A 21,823-nucleotide genomic window follows, 5' to 3' on the forward strand; every position below is an offset into this window, starting at 1 on the left:
CTTCTAGTTGTGGCATGTGGGACGCCGCCTCAGCATGGCTCGATGAGCAGTGCCATGTCCACGCCCAGGATTCGAACCAACAAAACACTGGGCCGCCTGCAGCGGAGCACGCGAACCTAACCACTCGGCCACGGGGCCGGCCCCTGGTAAACCCTTGAGTCTGGAACACGAGGCCCTCCACCGGGCCTTGGTCAGCTTTCCCAATTTCAATGCAATTTAGCCTAAGAAGCCCTAATTGGAAGTAAGGACCTGGGTTTGGGTCCTCTCGCTGCCATTAGCTGGCTAAGAAAATCGTTTCCCTGTTCTGGGCTTTTACTTCATACATACACTTGGGGTATTGGATTAGATCAGTGATTCTCTTCTAAAACCCTTTAACAAATGGAAGATTTCACAGAAACTCATGAATAAGAGCATTCAGGGACAGGCAACTTGAGTTGAAGCAGGCATGGGAACAGGGGCTCTGGGGACAGCTTGAAGCCACTGGACCAGATGGTCCCCTCCAACTGGCCCTGGGCAGGTGTTTTAACCTTTCCAAGTCTGTTTCTTTCTCTGTAAGTAGAGATAATACTTACCCAGAAAGGGGTGAGGGCTAGTGAAACAGCTGCCTGTAAAGCTGCTAGCAGGTTTGGGACACAGGTGCTCAGTTAATGAAGGGGTCACTAGTGTCATTTGTGCCTTTCCAAACCTGCCCCCTCCCCCACCCCGGGCTCTGGGAGCACCCTGTCCCTCTGGATCCCCACGGGCCTGGGACTGTCCTGTGGGCCTCGCACCATGGCTTTGGGCCGACAGCTAGTTGTGTAAGTCTGAAACGTAACCTCCACAATCAAACTAAGGTCTTTAAGGGAGAGATTTCTCTCCTACAGCGCTTGATCCCCCAGGCTGCCTTGTCCACAGAGGTTCAGTGTCCGTCTGTGGTTGACCAGCCCAGACCAGGATGCAGAGGAGCTGTAGCTATGAGCTGAATGTGGCCCCTCACCCCTAAACACGGCTCACTCTGAGGATAATCCCTCCTCTTGAAGATGCTACACAGAGAAGTCCCAGACTCATCCCAGCCAGTCGGAGCAGGATACTCAGCACTGACCCGGAGCCAGCGGCGAGCCTGTGCCTGCACTTCTGCCAGAAAACAGTCAAGACACTTCCAATTCAGACTCCAAAAAGTCAGGCTGGTTTCACGTCGCTTCTCATTTATTAATTCAGTCTGTTCTAGGTTGTACAGTTATGAAAATAACAAAACCAAAGCTGGCAGCCCAGGAATATTTACACTTGCTCTCATGTAGTGAGGTCACTCTATGTTGTTGCACAGATTGCTTATGTTTGGTACCACAAGATGTTTGTAATTCAGACAAAATCGGACAGATTAACAATTATATGTACAGCAAAATAAAAGGGGAAGTCATTCAAGTATCAAAATACAGAGACAAAGATTAAATAACATTTTTATTACAATTCAGTCCCATTGCCACACCATTAGCAACAGCACTTCTGCGAACTGCATCTGACAGTCAGTCTGCAGGCCTGGGCATCTCAGAAACTGACGGAGCTCAGACTAGCTTTCTGCCGTGTTGGCGACTGCAGCTGCGCTTGCTGCCTGCTCACCCTGAGGCTTCTCGAGGACTCCCCCTAGAGTCTGAGGCTGAAGGCCAAGAGGGACGCGGAGGCGTAAGTTACAGATGGAGAGCCTGCCGGGAGGGAAGTCCTACTGCCCAGAGGAGCTGGCGAGCAGGAAGGAGGCGAGCAGCGAGCCTGCGGCTGGCGATGAGTGCTGACCCCACTTCCAGTCCCGCCTGGACGGGCTCCCGCACGACTCAGAAACGCAGCAACAGGGCAGCCACATCGCGTGACCTGCACTCAGAGACATGCAGAAGCAGGGGCTTTTCCACTTGAAGCCTGTCCTTAAAGTTATAATATTCCTTTCTAGGGAAGGCAGAGTACCTGCCCCCGAGGAGGAGTGAAAAAGAAAGGCCTAGTCCTTTCCTCTCTTGACTATTCAGAAATAAACCAATCTCAAAACAGAACCCACAGCCAGAGCAGACCAGCCAAGGCTTCCAATAAGAAAACACCCTGAATAAATAAAGAAGATATAGCAGCTTCGAGGGGAGGAACACCTATGTATGACTTAAAAACAAAAAGACAGCTTGAGGAGCTCATTGTAGTGTCTACAAAGTTTCTGCTGGGACCTGCCACCTATCGAGAAGCCTACGCGGTGAGACCCGGCCTTGCTCAGGAGGGAGGAAGGGCACCTGCACGAGCGCCACAGCAGGAGCGGCACCGGCGACCCACCCATCTCAGGCTTCCTTGTCACTGCCGGGGGGGGGGGGGGGGCGCAGTGGAAGCTGATGGGAATCCTTGAGGCCCTGGAAGAGGCAGGAGAAGTCAGACTCCCAGGGCTGAGGTCCCTGTTTAGTACTGAGCAGTGGAGGATCACCTGCCTCTACTCCGGAGGGGCGACTCCAGGGCCTGCAGCCCTGGCCAGCTCAGCAGGGAGGAAACCCACAGGGCCCTGCTTTCAAATGTGTGCCCCAGGGCACTGTCCCTGCACGCACACACCAGCAGAGAAGGTCTGTTCGCAACCTTTGCTGGGAAAGAGCAGCGCTGCTGAAGCCTGGAATGTGGATCCTGGGATCAGACTGCACCTGCCAGCAAAGCCTGCGGTCTGCCTGCCGAGGGGCCCCGGGAGGAAACGTCCTCTCTGCTCCTGCTCTGGAAGGTACTGGACACGCAGCTGACCTGGCTCTGCCTCCCAGCCACACGGGAATTAGACCCTTTGTTTCTACTGTTCTCTAGGAGGAGGAACACATCAAAGTTAGAAAAGCAAAGCAAGCCAGCAAGAGGGCTTAAGCGGCAGTGGTGTACCAGGACGCCAGCCTGCCCTGAAGGCCACACTGGGGGAGAATCAAATTGTCACCTTATTTAGCCTTCTCTACACTTGGAGCCAGGGATGAGCCGAGCAGCTGAAAATGCAACAGTCAAACCAATAATTCAGAGAATCAGTGAGTCCTGAACACACACACCTGACTAGACAAATCACAAACTGGCAGGTAGCAATCTTAGCTGACCTACCCATTAATGCCCAAAACAAAGCTGCTTTTTCTCCTTTCTCACTCAACTCAGGCAGTCTGAGGTCACAGAGAGCTCACGGGCCAGGCAGTCCAGGGCAGCGCTCTGACTCGGGCAGGTCAGAGACCAGGGGCGGCCCGGCGTGCCAGGGGCTGGCTCAGACTTCACGGGACCAGGAACTGGTCGCTCATCTCCATTTGACCCCTGGACCTTCACATGTGGAACCTTAGACACGGACCGAAGCCTTTACTTTTGCCAGGTGCCCCTAAGGCTGCGTTCTTACTGCTGAAAGAGGCTGTGTCCAGCTCTAGATGGGGACAAGCTATCGTGCCGCTCATAAGAAACAGCAGCTAACTTGGGTGGGTTTGAGCAGCAGACTCTGACAAACCTCCTCAGTTCTGCCCCTGCGCCTGCTGCTTTCAATTCACTGCAGGCCCTGCCTTCTCTTCAGCCCTCCAGACCATGCCAAGATCCCATCCCCAGGACAGAGGGCTGGACAGACTGGCCTCTTAGCCAATCTCAGGTCCCCTGTCCTCTGACCCTATGGCCATTTGTCTCAAGATTGGCAGTTTAACCTAGAGGTTTGAGCTGAGTGTTAAAAGTTCATTTTATAAAAAAAAAATTTTCTATTAAAAAATATGTTCTGGACAAGTCACTTCTTGACCCTCTGGAGTGCCAGTTCTGTCTGCTAGAGGCTTGGAGTGCTTCTCTGCAGCCAGGGCAAGGCTCGCTCTGTAAGACCTGGTGGTGGCAGGCCCAGGCCAAGCAGCTGAGAGGAGGTCCTAGGGCAGAGGTTGGGCCTGGGTCTTCAAAGCTGCAGGTGAGATGGTGGTGGTGGCGGTGGGAGCCTGTGCCCCCCACGGCTGTTTCCGCAGCACAGTCGGTTCCTCAGTGGCTCAGCTTGGCAGAAGCAAACACAACGGGGGGAGGAAAGGGTTAACCAAAGGGGCCTGCAGAGGGTGGAGGGAACTGAAAGGAAACCCAGGAGCAGACAGAAGTCCCTCACGGCCTCCCCTGAGCGCCCTCGGTGGCCTGGCTCCGAGCACCCCCGGCTCACTGCCGCCTCTGGCTCAGTGTCTGCTCGAGAAGGCACAAGGACAGGCCGGCAGGCAGGAGGACCCACCCTGGTTTATCAGCTTGGGTTTCAACTCTAGAGCATTTGCCGGAACTTCCTGGCTTTCCTACTGGACTATGCGACGTTTGCACTGCTTCCTAGCGGAACGGCTGCTTTGCTGTCTCCTACCGTCTAAGCTGACCTGCCCACGCCAGAGAATATGCGGCTTCTTCAAAGCCTCGACTCCACAGTCCCCGCTGCTGAACTGCTTTGAGGTGGTGGAGTGCACAGCCTCCCCTCTCCGAGGAGTCGAGAGGCTGAGGGCAGTGATCAGGGAAGGGGCCAGGTGACGGCTGACTATCTTTGATCCCCACACTGTGGAGAAGTGTCAGAAAGCTCCTGGAGGACAACGGAAGTTGCTCCATCCAGGTCCCTGTCCTGGAGCAGCTCCGTTCTGTGAGGAAAGAGGGTTTGCTGTGTGTGCAGGGCAGAGGCCTCCCTCTTGCTGGGTCCTATAGAAAGGCCTTCCTCCTTGATGGGCCAGACTCCAGAGCCAGCCTTGTGACTCACTGATGAAGACAGGAGGGCTGACCACATACATGCCATCCACTCCTCGGAGTGGAAGACCCATCAGGACCTAGAAACGAGCTGCGTAGAGCCAGCCTGAGGGTGTTCAGATGCTCAGAGCCCCATGCTTTGGAGTCAGGCATGTGCCCAAGGGCCTGGCACAGAGCTTGGGCCCTCACAGAAGGCAGTCTGACCCTGGTCAAGCTACATCGCTGAGCTCAGGGTCTCCCAGGGGGAGGCCAGCACCTTAGAGCAGAGGAGGAAAGGACAGGACCGCAGGCCAGCTGTGGGCAGAGCGCAAGGGGATTCTGGCACCGGGTGGTCACAGTGGTTGGTTGTATCAGGAAAGGTGCGGACAGACAGTTAGCTCTTGGCAGCGGCACCTGGCTGTGGCTCAGCACAGGAGACAGGGGAGGACAGCCGACAGGGAGCCCAGGGAGCTGGCACTGGCGCTGTTTAGACTCTTGTCGAAGACCGCCCTGGCCTCAGGTTCACAGTGCCTGCCCGCTGAGGCTTCCTGGGTGCAACGGGCCCCCTTAGCCCTCTTGGTGCCCACCTCAAAGGCAACACACCCCCCCACGCTGTCCTCACCCAAGGGGGGTATTCACAGTGTCCGGTGGTGTTAGGTACAAGCTGTGAGTGTGCAGTGTCTAGAGCTGCTGCCCAGGAGGAGAGCAGTCCCAGTAGGGGTGGGGCCTTGGCATCAGCAGCTGGAAGGAGAGTTGAGAACAGCAGAAAGATCGGATGGCAAGGCACAGTGAGACTAGTGGAGACAGGGAGTGGGTGGTTAGAAGATAGTGGTCTCATACTTGGTGCTGAGGCTCCGCTTAGAGTCTGGTTTGGGGTCCACAACCCAGGAGACGCTGGCATGGGACTGGGCATCTGGGTCCATATCGGCTGGTTCCAGCTGCCAAGGAAGAAGGGTGAAGAGTCAGGGAAGGCTGTGCCTGTTGGGAGCGAGAGGGCCTAGCTATCCCTTCCGCCCCCCGCCAGACATGCTGGTGTTGGCACCTCGGGAGGGGCAGCCCTGGCTCTCCTCAGCCAAAGACCAAGCTCCCTGGGGGTGGGGTGGCAGAAGTGACACCCTCCCTGCAGCATCATGGGAGGGCCACCTCTGGGCCTCACCAGGGGCGACCTCCCCCACGGATCTCTTAGAGCAGCTCGGTTAAAGGAGCCCTGCCCTGCCCGAGCATCACCTGCTCAGCCCCAGACCTGTTCACGGAGGCAGGAAGAGGGGGCAGGGGCCTGGAAACTACAAGCCTCAGGTTCCTCTGGCAGGTCCAGAGAGGGCACCCTGGGCAAGACCACAGAGGGGACCCCCAACCTCTGTGGAGAGGAGGACACACAGCAGCAAAACAGAAGGCTAAAGCACAGACAGGGATGGCAGGAGGGCAGCTCAGGAAAGAAGGCCAGGCAGGCAGAGAGGGAGGGGCCACGAGTCTCAGGAAGCTCACGTCGCTTCAGGGAGACTGACACAGACAGCAGGAGGTGTAAAGACCTTGACTCCAGGACTAACAGACCGCAGCGGTAGGTAAGAAGGACGATGGGTGGTGCAGGTGTGACAGTAACAACAGCGACTATCAGGGGGCAGCGGCACCTGGGGTGCAGAGCAAAGCAGACACAGACACGGGGCCACGTTACTGGGGCCCTGCCTGTGGGCTGTGTGGGTGAGCCTCGCGAGGGAGGGAGCAGGCAGCCTGGGCGTGAGAGCTGCCCACCTCAGGTTAGGGGGCTGCTGCCCTCTTGGGCGAGGACCTCCATGGCGGGCACCTAATTAACCGGGCTGTTTCCTGAGGGGCCAGCTGTCTGAAGTGTGAAAAGCCCCGCTTCATGCCTGGCTCCACCCCAAGCCCTCGAATCCCAGGATCAGGGGGATGGGGAGTCTTGGCGACGGGGCCCACGTACTGCTGACTTCCTCATGCCGACCCGAGGCTTAGGCACCGGTTTGGAAGATTTTGTTTCAATCATCTCAGCCGCAGAGGCCCCCAGGGGCCTGGACTTCTGGGCCTGCAGGGCCAGCTGATAGGCCACCTCAAACGCCTGCCCCAGCGTCAGGATGATCTCGTAGGTCAGGTTCTGGGAGGAGACAGAGCACAACTTAAGCGGCCGGGATTGGGGAGTCGCCTCATCTTTTCCTCTAAACCTGCCCTGGCCTCACGCCCCTGAGCACAGGCTCGGCAGCAGTGGGACAGGGAACAAGAGTGCCGTCCATGCTGCCAGAACACTTGTTTGGAAAACACAAGTTTGTCCCAAGATGACTGATACGTTAGGGAACACTCTGAGCATAACACACATGTTGTGTTTCCATTTCGTGCATGATTTCATCAGAGAGAAACACAAGGTGAATGCAAAAACTGCACCCCGCTGACCAAGTTGCCTGGGAATACACAAAACACGCCCATGTCAGGAGGACAGTGAGCCACCCAGCCACAGCTGGAATCTCAGCTTTCTGCTGGATTCCACCACCTCCCGATGATGCACCAGCTGCAACTCTTCCAAGGGCCACCTGGCCGCGCAGCCCTGCACCCTGCCCCTTTCCTGTCCCTCTGGGCTGTCGTGCTCCTCTCTGTTCTGTTTTCTCTCTTTCTAGCTCTCTCTCGTCTTCTTCCTGTCGCACACAGGCTGGTGATAATCCAGGCACATGCCCACAACCAACGTCAGGCCTCTCTCAAGGCAGAGTGCCATGTTTATTATAGTATTTTTGTATTTCTTAACCATTTAATATGAATATGACAGTGCTAACATTTTTATTGGTTCCTATCTTTTTTTTTTAACGTGTCACTGACAAAGTCGCCAAGTGCTGGGCCCCAGCTCCCCTCCCCATAGACCCTGGGATTACTGTGTGGTTTTGAGGAGCACGGCCACCTCTAGCAGCACGTACGTTGTTACAGCAGAACTGACTGACGTGGAAAATGTCAGCTACGGGTAAAGGTGCCAGAAATGACAAGCACTGGGTGGACTACCTCAGTTCATCTTCAAAACAACCCTGCAAAGTTGGTCACATTATATCCCTTTCACAGATAAGGAGCCAGGGAGAGATGACGTCTCCAAGGTCACACAGCCAGCAAGTGGCAGAGCCAGTTGATGGCAGCCCCAGAGCAAGCACTGAGGTCTCGGGCTGGGAAGGCCTGAGACGCCTGTGTTCCAGGAGCCACTGAGATCTGGGAAAGAACCAGTCCCCCCAAGGGCAGCAGGGACCTGAACAAAAGTCTGGGGGTGAGGAGATGGCCTGGGGCCTTGTCTCAGGGCAGAGGGAGTCCCTGCTGCACCAGCTGTGGTCTTTGCTCCTCCTCTCTCTGTGGGCAGCACATGTGACAGCTCCCCCAGCGGCCCAGTGGCTCCAGAGCCCAGCCTGGGCAGGAATCTGGGAGAAGAAAACCTACTGCCAGGAGGGCAGCGCTGCCCCCCAGAGGGAGGAGAGGGCATTTCAGGGAGCCTGCCCGGCTGGAGTGCTGGGGAGTCAGGGCGGTGGGCTGACAGTCTGAGGGAGCCCAGGGCTGTGGCTGACCTAACACTAGGCTAGAAGTGGGAAAACTTCTATCACCAGAAGTGGACAGGTCGCTTGTTCTCTGTGCTTCAGTCTCATTGCTGTATAAAGGGGACTGGACTGGGTGGGTGGCTGCAGGGGCTTCATTCATGAACCAAACATGTGCTCAGTGCCAGCCAGGTACCAGGACAGCACTGCGCTCATTTCAATGCCGGGCCCCCTCCAGCTGAGCCCAGCGGTGGGACTCCACCCACCACATCCACTGTGCTGAAGACATGGCAATAGTGATGGCTGGTCTGTAGGTCCTTGGTGATGTAGGCAAAGGTACAGAGGTCCTCCGGGTCCTGGGCCGCGCAGGAAATGTTCCGGATTTCATGCTCCGCGATGACATTCTGCTGGGGAAAGCAGGGTCTGGAATCTCGGGCTCCCTGGGGCTACTCACGACTTAGCCCATCATCATCACCACCTTTCCTTGTCCCGGCCCAGGGCATCAGCCAAACTTTTTGTTTTGCGGGGCTGGGGGGCAGTGTCTAACCTTACCCGATTTAGGTTTGACCACCTTTGACCATGGCAACTGGGGAGTAAAACGTTCACCCACCAGCTTTCCAGTCCCTTTTGCCCTCTAGGGCGGGGACAAGGAGGGAAGGGTAGCAGGAGGGTGGGGGCCCAAGCGTGGGGTCTGGGCAAGTCCTCTGCTCATTAACGGCCTGTGAGCAGGTAAGTGGGGCCGATGGAACCCATGCTGAGGAAGGTGAGCTGTGGCTGTCACTAGGGCGGGGCCCCGGGCTCAGGATATGTGGGCACCTGCGAGACAAGCACCTGGGCTAGGAGTTGGGAACGGGCAGGAATAAAAGGAGCTGGGGACACTCTAGGGAAGACACCCAGCTGGCAGGAGATAGGAAGAGGGGTCCCCTTCCGCCAGCAGTGCTTGTGAGCAGCACACCTTGTTGGAGGCATCGATGAACTTGACACCTTTGTACGTGATAGAAAGGATGATGGTGGGGATCTTCTTCATGTGCTCGGTGGATTTCTACAGAAAACAAGAGGTGGCCCTGTAAATGCCCCTTCTCAGGGCTAAGCCCCTTGGATCTCACAGCCCCAAGCCTCCCTTCATCCTCACGTAGTGTGGCATGGCCCAAGTGGCTGCAGGTGGTGCCCCCACTTGATGCCTTCTGTCCTAGCCAGCCCCCCCAACACTCCACTCCACATGGACAACCTACCCGCATCTTGGCACAGGCATCTTGTGTGGATTCTGTCCCTCGCAGATCTTTGATCAACATGGAGCCCAGATACTGTGGGAACGAGCAGTGGCTGGGCTTAGGAAGTCTGCATTATTAGCAGGGGCGACCCAAACAATATGGGACCACAATCAGGTGGTTCCTTCTCCTGATCATTCCCATCCCCCATCCTGACTGTGGAGGCCCTCCCTTTCCCTTTCTGGCTAAGTCTACCCAGAGGCCCTCCTTTACCCTAGGCGCTGGGAGCGTCTGTGGAGCCCCAGGCCAGGCCAGGAAGGGCAGGAAGCAGGAGGCTGGGAGGCGCGGGCTACTCACATTGGCTTCATAACCGCAGGACTCGAAGATGAGCTTCTCTGGCTGGTGTTGCCAACTCTGCACGGGGGCATAGGGGGCAGCCAGGCTGGGGGGCCGAAGGGTCAGCTTGGCCTCACGGTGCTCTTCCTGTAGAACACGCAGGGTCACAGGTCTGCTCGCCCGCCAGAGGAGCTCAGGGGCCCTCTGCCTGGGCCAGCACATCCCAGGGCGAAGAAGGCAGTCACCTCACAGAGTTCAAGGGCCAGGTGGGGAGGGCAGGGGGCAGACAAGCCATTCAAATGCACTGTGGTGGAGGTGAGGCCTATCTACGCCAGAGAAGAGGCAGAGAGGCCGGGACCTAAGCCGCCTGAGAGCAGGCTCTGTCGGGAAGGCCCTATGATGTCTGAGATGAGTCTTAATGGAGATGGGAAAAGACTACAACCAGTCTGTGTGGGGAAACATAATGCACCAAGGACAGGGGAGCAGGAGCCAGGTCCCCAGAAGCCTCACAGCCCTGTCACGGCCCCTGGATCTGATCCTGGGGTGGGGGAGAGGAGTCAGGAGGCAGTTCAGGTGTTGAGAGGATGGGGTCCTGAACTAGGCACTGGTAGAAGGATAGGGAGGAGGGAAAAGATTCAGGAAACGGTCATGACTTCCATTCCCAGCAACGTGCAAAAGTCTCTCAATACAGAGCAACTAAAACTGCTGGACAACATGCTCTTTAATCCTGTAAAGTTCATGGCTGTGCTTGTGGAAGGTGAGGGAGATCTCCAGAGGCCAGAAATGAGGACTGGGAGTCCAGGGCAAACACAGAGAGAAGCTGAAGTTCACCCTGAGGGCGATGAGGGACACTCGCCAATCTTGAGTCCACCAGGCCACGATGGGGGACAAGAGACAAGGCCTGGAGTCTGTGCAAGGTAGGAGAGAGGACAGGCAAGGCTTGAATAATCCAGGAGCACTGAGAGAAATACCCCAAGAGGGTGAGCTAGGAATGCTCCAGGGTCAGGGCTGCAGGTGGCCCCAGGGCGCAGCGGAGGCTGGTGAGGCTGTGAGGCGGGTGGCACAGTTGAACATGAGTCTCGCGGCTGTGCCCACCACTGGGCTGCAGAAACGGGGCAGGGAGAAGGGAGTCCGATCCGGACTGCAGCAAGGTGTGGAGTTGAGCACGGGGAGAGAAAGCAGTTCTGGGGAACGGGCCGGGTAGGAAGCAAGGAGCCAAGAAGGGGCCGAGAGTGGGAGAAACAGTAGGAAGCTGTAGTCAAAGAGGAGGCGGTGGATCTGAACTTCTGAGGAGGGAAGTCCCGGCCACATAAGACACAAGGGAGGCCCTAGCAATGACAGCTGGAGTGAGTCATGCAGTCACAGCACGGGAAGCTTGGGGACTGCACCTGGCACGTTCCCGGCTGGGTGGGGAATGCCGGGAGGAGGCTGGTGTCCTCCTCCTGCTCCCGGTGCTGGCACAGGGGCAGTGCAGGGGTCTGGGAGGCCCTGTCCTGCCCAGAGGAATGAGGGGACCCCTGTCCACAGCCCTCCTCCTGCCCCACCTGGATTCTGAAGCGCTCTGCTCGGGAGGGTGCTGCAGGGTCGTGAAGACAGTCATGCCGCCTCCTGCCTGTGTCCCCAGGAGGCAGCAGCAGGTCTGCGGACCGCCCAGTGCAGGAGTCATTCTGGCTCAGGGGGGACGATGTCTGGGAGAGCAAGTCTTGGCACTGCAGCAGGGAGAAGTCCAGGTGAAACTCGGAACCCATCAGGCCAGTCCCGGGGTTGTAGGCATCAGCCAGTCCTCGGGCTGGTTAGGGCCCGGCACCGGCAGGAGAGTTGGTGAGACAGAATGGGCACAGAGCCAGGGACCAATATCAGGGAGGCACCAGACAAATGGTCCGCTGGGACAGAAGCCTGTGGGGAAACTGGCTGCTGGGCCCAGTCTGGGGACAGTCAAAGCAGCCAAATTCTTCCTGGAGCCAGGAAGCCCTGACCACCCAGTCTTGCAGACGAGCAGCCACCACAACCCCCAGTTCACTATCGTGCCCCTGGGCCTGGCACAGGAAGAGGGACAGTTGTTCAGCTGGGAAGCACTTTCCAATTTATCAAATTTAAAGTCATCTGTCACAATGCATTGCGGGTCTCTGGGGCAGGGGACCAATCCAAAGCTCTTTCTTACAGAGCCCAGCCGGTCAGCACCCTGACGCCTCTGAGAGAACGTGACTCAGTCTCCCCAGTGTTCTTATTTGAATGTCAGCTGTACATTTGGCCCTCAGAACCAGTGTGGGCCTCAGCTTTCTCATGCATAAAAGGAGGATACGATAGCTCCGACTGTCTGAGGCTGCTGTAAATGGCCGAGGCGTGGAGGCCTTGCTCGGAGCCCAGTGCCCGCCCAGGGCCGGTCCCCACCAGCAGCTGTCCTTAGCCCTGCGGGTCTGGGGAGATAGCTCACCCCGACCTCGGGCTCACAGGGCCTAACTCGATTCCGCAGCAGGGATGACTTGGCTAGAGCAACAAAGCGCCCGTGAGGTTTTCAAAAGCACAGGCTCGCTTACGCACCCCGCCGCAGGAACCCTCCTTCAGAAGACTGGGGGGGGGGGGGGGGCCAGGCAGGGCCTGCGTGCTTGCCAAGCTTTGCCTCAGGTTCACGTCACATGGCCCGAAAGTGGGGCTCTCCTGACCCCCGCCTGCCCCTCGGCTCTGCCACCCTGTGCAGCTGAACTCAACACTCAGCCAAGCGCCCAGCTGTCTGGGGTTTGGATGTTTGTTTTCCCAACATCGTAGTTTCTACTTATTTTTAAAGTGGAGCCTTTGTCACAGGCCATCCCAAGCTTCTCTGATGTAGATGGGAGGCATGTAATTGACAAATAGCGAGCCGAAACAACTCCCCGCTGTGCTCCTCTCTCAGTCTAGGCTCAGGGGCACACTTGGCCCCAGTGAGGGGGGGGGGGTGGTCCTCTACGAGGGCACACTGTCTCTGAGGAATTCCTAAAGAATTCTCTTTAATTCCTAACAATACAAAGTACACACATCCCTCTCCATCCCTCCCCAACTCACTCTCAGCTGGGAAAACCTCGGGGGCTTCTGGGGCGGCTCTTCGTAGGGCCGGTCTGCAAGGGAGGCAATGATGCGCTTTCGATGGCCAAGCAGGTGAACCTTTAGGACCTGGGGGCAGGGGAGAGGAGAGAGGTCAGGCGGCGACAGGGCCTACAGGTACCCTCTGACCCACACAGCTCCCCTCACAGGCCAGGCTGGTGGTCCAAGGAAGCTCCTGCTTCAGGAGCAGCCAGGCCAAGCTTGAGTGGAGGCTGTACTCACGTTGACAAGCTCCAGTTCCCAGAGGTTCTTCACAGTGTCAATGGAGCTGTAGCCACTCGACAGGAAGGAATGGACATAGTCCTGCAGCCCGAGGGAGTCCAGCCAGGAGGGCACCGATGGGGGGCTGTTCCCATCATAGCCCAGTGCCTTCACCTGTGGGGTGAGAAGGGGAGGTGGGACTGACATCTCAGCACTCAGAGGACAGGGACCCGGGGGACCCAGGCCCACAGACCACAGACTGAGGCTGGGTGGGTATAGGACAGCTGCTGAGGGCCAAGGAGGGGCCCTGTGGGTCTGGGTCCTCAGTACCCAGAGTCCCTCTCCTCCCACAGCCCTTTCTATCACGGCTCTGGGCTCAGCTTCCCCATCTGTGAACCCCATTCGAGGGGTCCCCAGCTGGGGACCACCAGAGCGTCCTGGGTCGGGGAAGATGGCCCTATCAGGGAAGGCTGGGTGGGACAAGGGTTTGCAGAAGGCCCCGCTGTGCTCTGACGGGGTCATGGACTGGACCTGGTAGGACAAGAAAATGGTGTGTGCCTAGGAAGTGGGTGTGGGCCTCACCGCTGGGACTTGTCTGTGCTCCCTGAGCAAGAGAAAGGGACAAGGGGACACTGGACTCAGTGCCAGCACAATTTAGGAGGAGAGGCTTGGGCCTATGAGCCCCTGGCCCCCCAGGGAAAAACTGTGCCTCTCCTGCTGCCCTGAATGCCTTCCTGGGGAGGGCCTGATGCCAGAGGTCAGCGTGGGCTGGCCTGGTCCTGAGTGAGTCAGGAGAGACCCCACAGGGACTCCAGGGGACAGGCCACGCCCATGGGCCAGGTTCCCATGCCAGGCAGATGCCTGCAGCCCCTCCTGAGGCCAGACCAGGTCCTCGCTGACCCTACTGCTCTGCTGATCTCTGTGGTCTCAGGACTTGGTGAAGAAGTAAACAGGACTCCGTGCTGCCTGCTGGGGCTCCCAGGAGGAGGGGCAGATGTCCCACAGTGATCTGCAGGCCCCAGAGCCAAGCTCCTTCCCTGTGGGTCTAGGTGGTGGTAGGGAGATGGCCCTGGCTCTGGCAAAGGCCGAGGCTGCAGAGCTGTGGGTGGTCACCTTGGGCAGGGACCGTGCAGCCTGGAGCAGCTTCCGCCGGTGCTGTGGGTCACTGATGCCAATCTCCCGCAGGTCTTGCTCTTCCATCACGTTAGACCCCTGAGAGTAGAAAAGAGAACATGAGGTCCCTCCTGAACGGATGGCTGGCGGCTACCTGAGGGCATCAGGGTGGCCTTGCATGGCCCCTTGTCAAATTCTCCTCCTTTGCCACAGGCACCAAGAGGGAGTGGAGACCTGGGACTCCCCACGGAGGTAAGCCAGGCAGCAACAGCCCTGTGCAGGCAGGAGACCGAGGTAAGCAGCAGACACGTCTGCCCAGGATGCCTGCTCTGTGAGCTGAGCAGTGCTGGGGCTCCTACCTGGTCCAGGACAGACAGGGCCGAGAGGGGCATGTGCCCAGACCCAGCCACCAGCTCTCGTGCACCTCTGAGTGTATGTGCCTTTCTCTGGGGAGCAGCTTCTACCAGCATCCAAGGTGGAGAACAGGTGGGCCACTCTCGGCCTTCCTGGCAGACATGCCTTTATCATTCCAAGGCTCTAAGAGCCACCTCGGCAGACGGGCAGCTGGTGGTGGGGGGAAGCACCATCCCTCTCCTTTGAGGAGCCAGGGCGGATGGTCAGAAAACGCTTCCCTGCCCAGCTGAGGAGTGAGGGTCAGAGCTGAGCCCACGGGGGGCAGTTCTCCCCAACATGCACTGACCCCGACAGGGCAGCTGGTGGAGAAGCTGACGGAGCCCCGCTGCTCAGCGCCGAGCATGGCGGTGAGAGGAGGATGGCGGGTGTCCACTGCTGACTTGCTGTGTGACAGGGACTGAGAACTTTCCCATGAGCCACCCTATTTCACACTCACAACCTGTGCATTAGCTTCTGTTCTAACCCTCGTTTTACAGATGAGGCAAGTGAGGCACAGAGAGGTCAGAAACTTGCCTGAGGTCACACCTGGAGTGGTAGAGCTAAGATCTGAGGCAGTCAAACTGGACTCCCTGCTCCTAACCCCTATGATGGTGTCTTTTATTACCCACAATAATGTCACGAGATAGCTTTTTTTCAGATTACGATACACAAAAATTCACAAGTTCTGCCGTGCTCTTCAGCCACAGTGCCTCCCCAGCGGCAACTGTTACTACTTGCCCGGATGTCCCTCCAGAGCCCCGCTGGGCATATACACGCATCTGCACACTTCGTTTTTGCACAAACATAACTCTTGTCCATGTTGTTTGACACTTTATTCTTACTACTTAATATACACAGGAGATTGTGCCACATGAGCATATGCAGACCTGCCTCTTTTTTTTTTTTTTTAAAGATTGGCACCTGGGCTAACAACTGTTGCCAATCTTTTTTTTTTTTTAAGGATTGGCACCTGGGCCAATCTTTTTTTTTTCCTGCTTTATCTCCCCAACCCACCCCTGTACACAGTTGTATATCTTAGTTGCAGGTCCTTCTAGTTGTGGGATGTGGGACGCCGCCTCAAGGTGGCCTGACGAGCGGTACCATGTCCGCGCCCAGGATCCGAACCCTGGGCTGCCGCAGCGGAGCGCTCGAACTTAACCACTCGGCCACGGAGCCGGCCCCCCACCTGCCTCTCTTTTTAAAGCTGCATAATCATCCAAGTTATGGACGTGTTATAAATGATTTAACCAGTTCACTGCTGAAGGACAACTGTTTCCAATTTCTGCTTTTACAAACAGTGCTGCATGAACAGCCCTGCGTGCGCGTCATTTCTTGGATGGTTATCAGGAAGAGAGAGTGCTCAGTCAAAGGATATGTGTATTCAGACCTGACAGATATTGATTCTCCCGTCAACGGCACGAGCGCTAGATTTCATACACTGTCAGCAACACGGTGGGGAAATGGCTTATCACTGCACGTTTCTTATCACAAGACAATCCCACTCACAGGTGAGCTCACGCCTCCTTTCACATTTTATCTATCGAGCCTTGACAGCACTGACTGCCTCTCTCCCCGTCCTACATGCGTTATACTCGCTAACCCATTTAATAACAGGGACTATGGTTACCCCCATTTTACAGCTCAGGAAGCTGAGGCCCAGTGGGCATTAATAACTTGTGAGGTCAAACAGTACCTAAGCACAGAGCCGGGATTCACCCCAACGCTCCTGTCCACACAGCTCTGGGGCCCAGGCCCAGGCAGCAGCCGTAGCTCCTTTTCCAGGAGTTATTCGCTTTTATCCTGTGTGTGTTTATCGATGGAGTTGCTGGTCTTTTCTGTATTTAATTTGTACAAATTCTTTATAAAGTAAGAAAACTAACCTTTTATCTCTGAAAAGAATTAGACACGCACTTTTCCAGTTTGTTATTTCTTTTTTGACTTTTTTTTCCCGCTTTTTCTCCCCAGAGCCCCCTGTACATAGTTGTATATTTTAGTTGTGGGTCCTTCTAGTTGTGGCATGTGGGACGCCACCTCAATGTGGCCTGACGAGTGGTGCCATGTCCGCACCCAGGACCCGAACCAGGAAAACCCCGGGCTGCCAAAGCAGAGCATGTGAACTTAACCACTTGGCCACGGGGCCGGCCCCTCTCTTTTGACTTTTTTTTTTTTATTGTTTTCCTTTTTTTCCCCCAAAGCCCCCCGGTACATAGTTGTATATTCTTTGTTGTGGGTCCTTCTAGTTGTGGCATGTGGGACGCCGCCTCAGCATGGCTGGATGAGCTGTGCCATGTCCACGTCCAGGATTCGAACCAATGAAACACTGGGCCACCTGCAGCAGACTGCGTGGACTTAACCACTCGGCCACAGGGCCGGCCCCTCTCTTTTGACTTTTATGTTGGCTTAATTCATGCAGAAATTTATTTGTATGTACCTAAACACACGCAAGTTTCCTTGTCAGGCTTAAGATTTTTAAAATAATTCTTCCACATTTTTTCCCTTAATTTTACAGCTTCATTTTTTAAATCTTTAATCTATCTGGAGTTGATCTTGATGTAAGGTTTAAGGGTCAGGAGCCACTTCATTTTTTTCCAGGCAGCAAATTGTCCATTTCTTGAATGAACTGTCTTTCCACTACCAACCTGAAATGACCTCTACTGTTCCTAAATTCTTGTGTTTCCAGGACTCTTTCTGGACTTTTCTATTCTACTGAGGTGGGTATTACTTACACCCACATTACAGATGGAAAACGTTTACGTAACCCGGGCCAGCTCATACAGACCATTACCTGGTGGCCACACCTTTGTACCTGAGCTGTAGTGACAGCTGGTGTGGGAGCCTCCCCAGAGCCTGTGCATGGTGACGAAAACTCTGTCCCACGGAGTTTCCGAGCTGTAAGCTCAGGAAAGCCCAGGTGAGGCGAGGGCTCTGAAGCCAGGCTGGAAGCCCTCTCTGCTCAGGCTGCAGCACACACCCCTTTGCTGGGACACCAGGGAGGCCTGGGCCTGCGGAAGGTCCCATGGGCTCTGGCCACCACTCTAGATCTGAGGCCAGCTCCCATGTCACCTCTGGATCCAGGAGTCACCACACTGAGATCCTGCAGTTGCTCTGGACCCAAAGCTAGGGTGTGCTGAAGGGGAAAGGTAGAGAGAGGCCACCACCCGCCCAGACTTTCCACCTGATGAGGACACCTCAGCAAGGCCCTGAACTGAACCGCACAGTGACCCTCAAACAGGGTGGCACCACAGTAATCTGAACTCCTACTGTAACCTTGACCTTTCCTCATAAACCTTCCCAAGTTTTTAAGGCACCATTAACACTGAACTGAAGGCTGACAACCAGGAAAACCAGATCCAACTGGAGACAGGACCTTCATTAACCAGACCCCAAGTCAAGAGAACTCAGGGGCTGTTATGTGGCTTTGAGAACAAATGGAAATGAAACAAAAACAAAGGGTGTGATGGAAACTCAAAGCGACCAGTTCCTGGAGCACGTCCTGGGTACTTCCTGCACTTGCCGCGTCTGCACGCTGTGGGATTGTTCTGTGTGGTGACTATATGGTGCTCCAAATCCTCAAAGAAAAGAAACATTCTGGAAATTACTGTACCCTCCATACTAAGGGAGAAAGGGAGCGTGCCTTTTAGAAACCCCTTCACAAGGAGGGTTACGGGGGAAAGGGGACTTTCTACTTGGCCTTCCACCACACTAACAGTTACTCAGAGCTTACTAGATCCAGGCCCTGGTCTGAGCTCTCAGTGACTTAATTACCAGGGAGCTAATCAAGGAGAACTTGGCCTAAGCATTTCAGTTAACAGGTTTTCTAAGACTTTAAAAAAGTTTCTAAGTTAATAGAGATTTTCTTGAATTTTAAAAAAGTGAAATCTGAAGCACATCACTAGTGGACACTTGGCCTGGCTGGGTCAGTCCCTGAGGAAGAGGGGACGGAGGGCAGGAGGGCTCCCGGCAGCAGAGGTGGGAGGGAACATGGCAGCACCTCCTTGTCCGGGTCCCTACGTTGGGTCTGTCGGTCCTCGCAACCACTTGGTGGGTGTTCACTACTGACCCCTGCTTCACAGATGAGGAAACAGGTTACCTGGCCAGGGGTGGTGCCAGGATGCCTGCCTTCTTGGCCATAGCCTCCTTTCTAGATGTCAAGAGAAGGCGCAGCCGGCAGGGGTGCTCAGGGTCACTGAGCTCTGGGGCATAACAAGAGTTCCCTGGACACCCTCTACTGGTCTTCAGGGGAGGTGACGTATGAAGATGCGAGCAGATGTGGGTCCTGACGATGTCCCGACACTGTGCTGGGCTTTACGTGCATTACCTGAAAAAATTCCCTCAATAAACCTTTGAGCTAGGAACTGCCCACGTTACACAAAGAACCTGAGGCTCAGAGAGTACAATTGACCTATCCAAGGTCACAGAGCTTGTGAATGGCAAAGGGGCAGTTAAATTGCCATCTGACAAACTCCAAAGTCATGTTCCAGGCTCTTTCTACTTGGTCAGGTGGGGTCTGTTGAAGACAAAGCGAAATGTGGAAGGTGCAGGTGGCAGCAGCCTGAGAACCAGAGCAGGGACTCTGTCCCAGGGCTGGGGCCCCGCCCCTCCTGAGTGGGAGCAGCCCCTGAGGCCAGACATTGCACAAGAACCCCAGCACTCAGTGTCCTGAACGAATGTCCCCCGCTGGAACTTCCCTCCCACCTACTTTTGCTCCACTCTCAGGGAGGGCAGTGCTTCCTGCTTTTTAACTGCACAGAATCCAAACTCAGCACTGAGCGGACCCCTAGAGATGGGTCAGGGGAGGGCTTGCCAAGCCCTCACAGTGAGGGAGAAACAGGGTCGAGACGTGGGCCCAGGGCCCTCAGCACCTGGCGGCCCGGAGCAGGCTGCCTCGGGGAGAGGCCAGCCCAGCCTGTCGGAGCTCAATGCGGAACAGCGAGTGTGCTCTGCGGAATGGCTTGCACAATCGCACACCATCATTACTGAGTGTCCTTCCTTGATAAGGTACAAATGAGAAGCTGTGCCTATCATGGCGGCTGTAATTAGTTTTACTTTCCATCAGCTCAATCTATTTGAATGCTTTCTCCTTCCTACCAGTATCTGCGATGGGGCTCCACCAAGCGTGGAGAAGCTGGCACCTTGAACAGTGATTCATCGGCACCAAGAAGGGTCCCTGAGGCCCCAGATTCCTGGGCACGCTCAGTGGATGTATGGACAGAGGGGAAGAGCCCTAGGGGCCTGCATCCAGAGGCAAGGTCTGAGCTGGGAGGACTCCAGGCCAGGCCAGCAACCTACAGGAAGGGCAGGAGCGCAGAACTGCCTCTGGGCGTCTTGGGAGGGTCCTGGCTAGAGGCAGAAGGGAGAGGCCATTGCAGGACCCATACTCCTTTCTTGCCAGCTCTCTCTGGCCCTCCAGAGCTGATTATCTTAAGTCTTCTTGACTATATGATTTTAGGAGAAGGAAAGGTCTTTTTGCATCTTGAAAGGCAATTTCCTGGAAATTTCTTTAACTGCTGGGCAGGTCTTCATTCAACAAACAGTGAACAAAGCCTAAGAAGGGGAACACTGGGGCGTGCTGGCACACTGGTGTAGACCCCCTTTCAGCCAAGGGAAAGCAGGCTGAGTCACTTGCTGAGGGTCGCAAGGCTGTGACAGGCCAGAAGCTTTTGGTCTGTCTCATTCACGACTTTACCTCCTGCACCCAGAGTAATGCCTGGCATGTTGTCCGTGCTCAATAAAAATCTGTTGCATGACCAAGGAAACTTAAGGTTAGAGGGGACACCACCGAGGTAAAAAAAAGAAAGAGGAGGCTGAACAGCCAAAGCAACGCTGCCGACTTCACCAGCGTGGTCTTTCTGAGCCCTCTGTGAAGGACTGGTCTGGAGAGATTGGGTATGTGCTGGGCTGGGGAAAGGGAGCCCCAGGGACCTGTGGGGCTCGAGGGTGTGGTGGTGGTAGCGCGCAAGGGGGCTTCACATGGAGGCGGTAAGAGGGCAGAGAAGTGGGTCACAGGTTCCCCAGCCAAGCAAAAAGCATGGGCACAGGCGGGCCATGTGGCAGAGGCAGGCCTGCTGGGGGCAATGGCAAGTTCTAGGCAGTGGAAGCACAGGCTGTGAGGTGGGGAGTGTGGAGGAGGAGGCTGCTGAGGGGCCTGGGCTGGGAAGCTGCGCCAGAGAGCTGGTCCTGCTGGGGCAGGAGGAAGCTGTCCCATTTAGTCCTGAGGAAGCTGAGGTTCAGCAACGAGTGACTTGCCTGAGGTCACACAGCCCTGTCCCTGCCTGTCTCCTAGCCTAGATGAGCAGAACCAAAGCAGAGAGAGGCCAGTCATTTGAACTTCGCCCTACAATCTGGGCTTCTTTCCGGGCACACAGCGCTCAGCAGTCCCTTGGCAAAGGGTCCGAGTATGGGGAGGCTGGAGCTGGGCTATGGGGTGAACTGGAGGGTGCGCTTGGGAAGCAGACTCCAGACCCAAAGGTCAACGATCTACAGGAGCCTCAACCCACGCCTGTCGTGCGAGCGTGGCACTGTGCTCTGCACCTCTTGCTGCACGGCTGCACGCAGGCGAGGCAGGTCAGTCCCCAGCCAGCCCTGCCACGCGGAGGCAAGGGCTGTCTGAGCTCATCGCTGAGACCCAAGGCCGAGGGATGTTTTGGCCCCTCCTGGAGGAAGACAAGCCCTCAGCATGGAGGTGCTGGGTGGAGCCCTGGCACCAGGTCTGGGTGCTCTTTCGTGGGGCTGACTCCTTGGCAGACTATGGGCATCTGGGCTCTCCTGGGGCTGCTCAAACCCACCTCTCCTCCCACCAGCTGGGAATCTAGGACCTAGCAGGCAGCCAGTGTGATGAGTCCCTGAATCCCAACTTTCTAACACGCTCAAACGCAGCCCTTGTGAGAGCAATCCAGAGCAGAAAGCAAGACCCACAGGCGGCCTGGGGGGAAGCTCAGACTCTGGAGACAGTGGTGAGCAACAGAGCCTTGCCCCTCCTCGCTTTCTGTTCCCTCTCCTAGTGGTCCCTCTGCTCTCCCTGGGCCGGCCCCTCACACCCCAGACTCCCTGGGTCTGGGGCTATGGGCTGGACGCAGAAGATGGGTGTGCTCACCCTCTCCCTCCTGGCCCACCTGCGAGGATACGCATGCGGTTAGTACAACCCCAGCCTTGGAAGGCAGTCCTGGCTTAGACCAGGGTCCTCTTCTGTGTTCAGCAACCTGCACCCCAGATGACCCCAGACGACCACGTCCAGATATAGCTCCGTCGCTGCGGCCAGCAACATGTTCGGGGAACTGCAAAAAACTACCTGTAATAGAGGAAGCCAAAACATCCAGTGGTGGTTAGATTCTGGGGTGCCCC

General features: G+C 56.2%; 1 protein-coding gene across 7 annotated transcripts in view; it reads right to left on the minus strand.

Moving 5' to 3' along the window:
- Positions 1-1,162: 1,162 nt before the first annotated feature.
- Positions 1,163-21,823, minus strand: part of ANKS1A (ankyrin repeat and sterile alpha motif domain containing 1A) — a 173,212-nt gene continuing 152,551 nt past the window's right edge. For 3 of the 7 annotated variants that reach the window (XM_044776499.2, XM_070515064.1, XM_070515066.1), the window contains 10 exons: positions 14,090-14,188; positions 12,998-13,150; positions 12,737-12,844; positions 11,242-11,406; positions 9,719-9,844; positions 9,386-9,457; positions 9,109-9,195; positions 8,420-8,557; positions 6,584-6,754; positions 5,330-5,585 (listed from right to left, as the gene is read on the minus strand). In XM_044776499.2, coding sequence (XP_044632434.2) covers positions 5,466-5,585; positions 6,584-6,754; positions 8,420-8,557; positions 9,109-9,195; positions 9,386-9,457; positions 9,719-9,844; positions 11,242-11,406; positions 12,737-12,844; positions 12,998-13,150; positions 14,090-14,188 — 1,239 coding nt within the window. In that variant the 3' untranslated portion in view covers positions 5,330-5,465. Of the gene's footprint in view, positions 3,958-5,329; positions 5,586-6,583; positions 6,755-8,419; positions 8,561-9,108; positions 9,196-9,385; positions 9,458-9,718; positions 9,845-11,241; positions 11,407-12,736; positions 12,845-12,997; positions 13,151-14,089; positions 14,189-21,823 lie in introns of those variants that run through there. The other 4 variants (XM_070515063.1, XM_070515065.1, XM_070515062.1 and 1 more) reach the window with 3 other exon arrangements.

The sequence above is a fragment of the Equus asinus genome, chromosome 8 (genome assembly GCF_041296235.1).
Source record: "Equus asinus isolate D_3611 breed Donkey chromosome 8, EquAss-T2T_v2, whole genome shotgun sequence".
In the NCBI taxonomy this organism is placed as follows: Eukaryota; Metazoa; Chordata; class Mammalia; order Perissodactyla; family Equidae; genus Equus; species Equus asinus.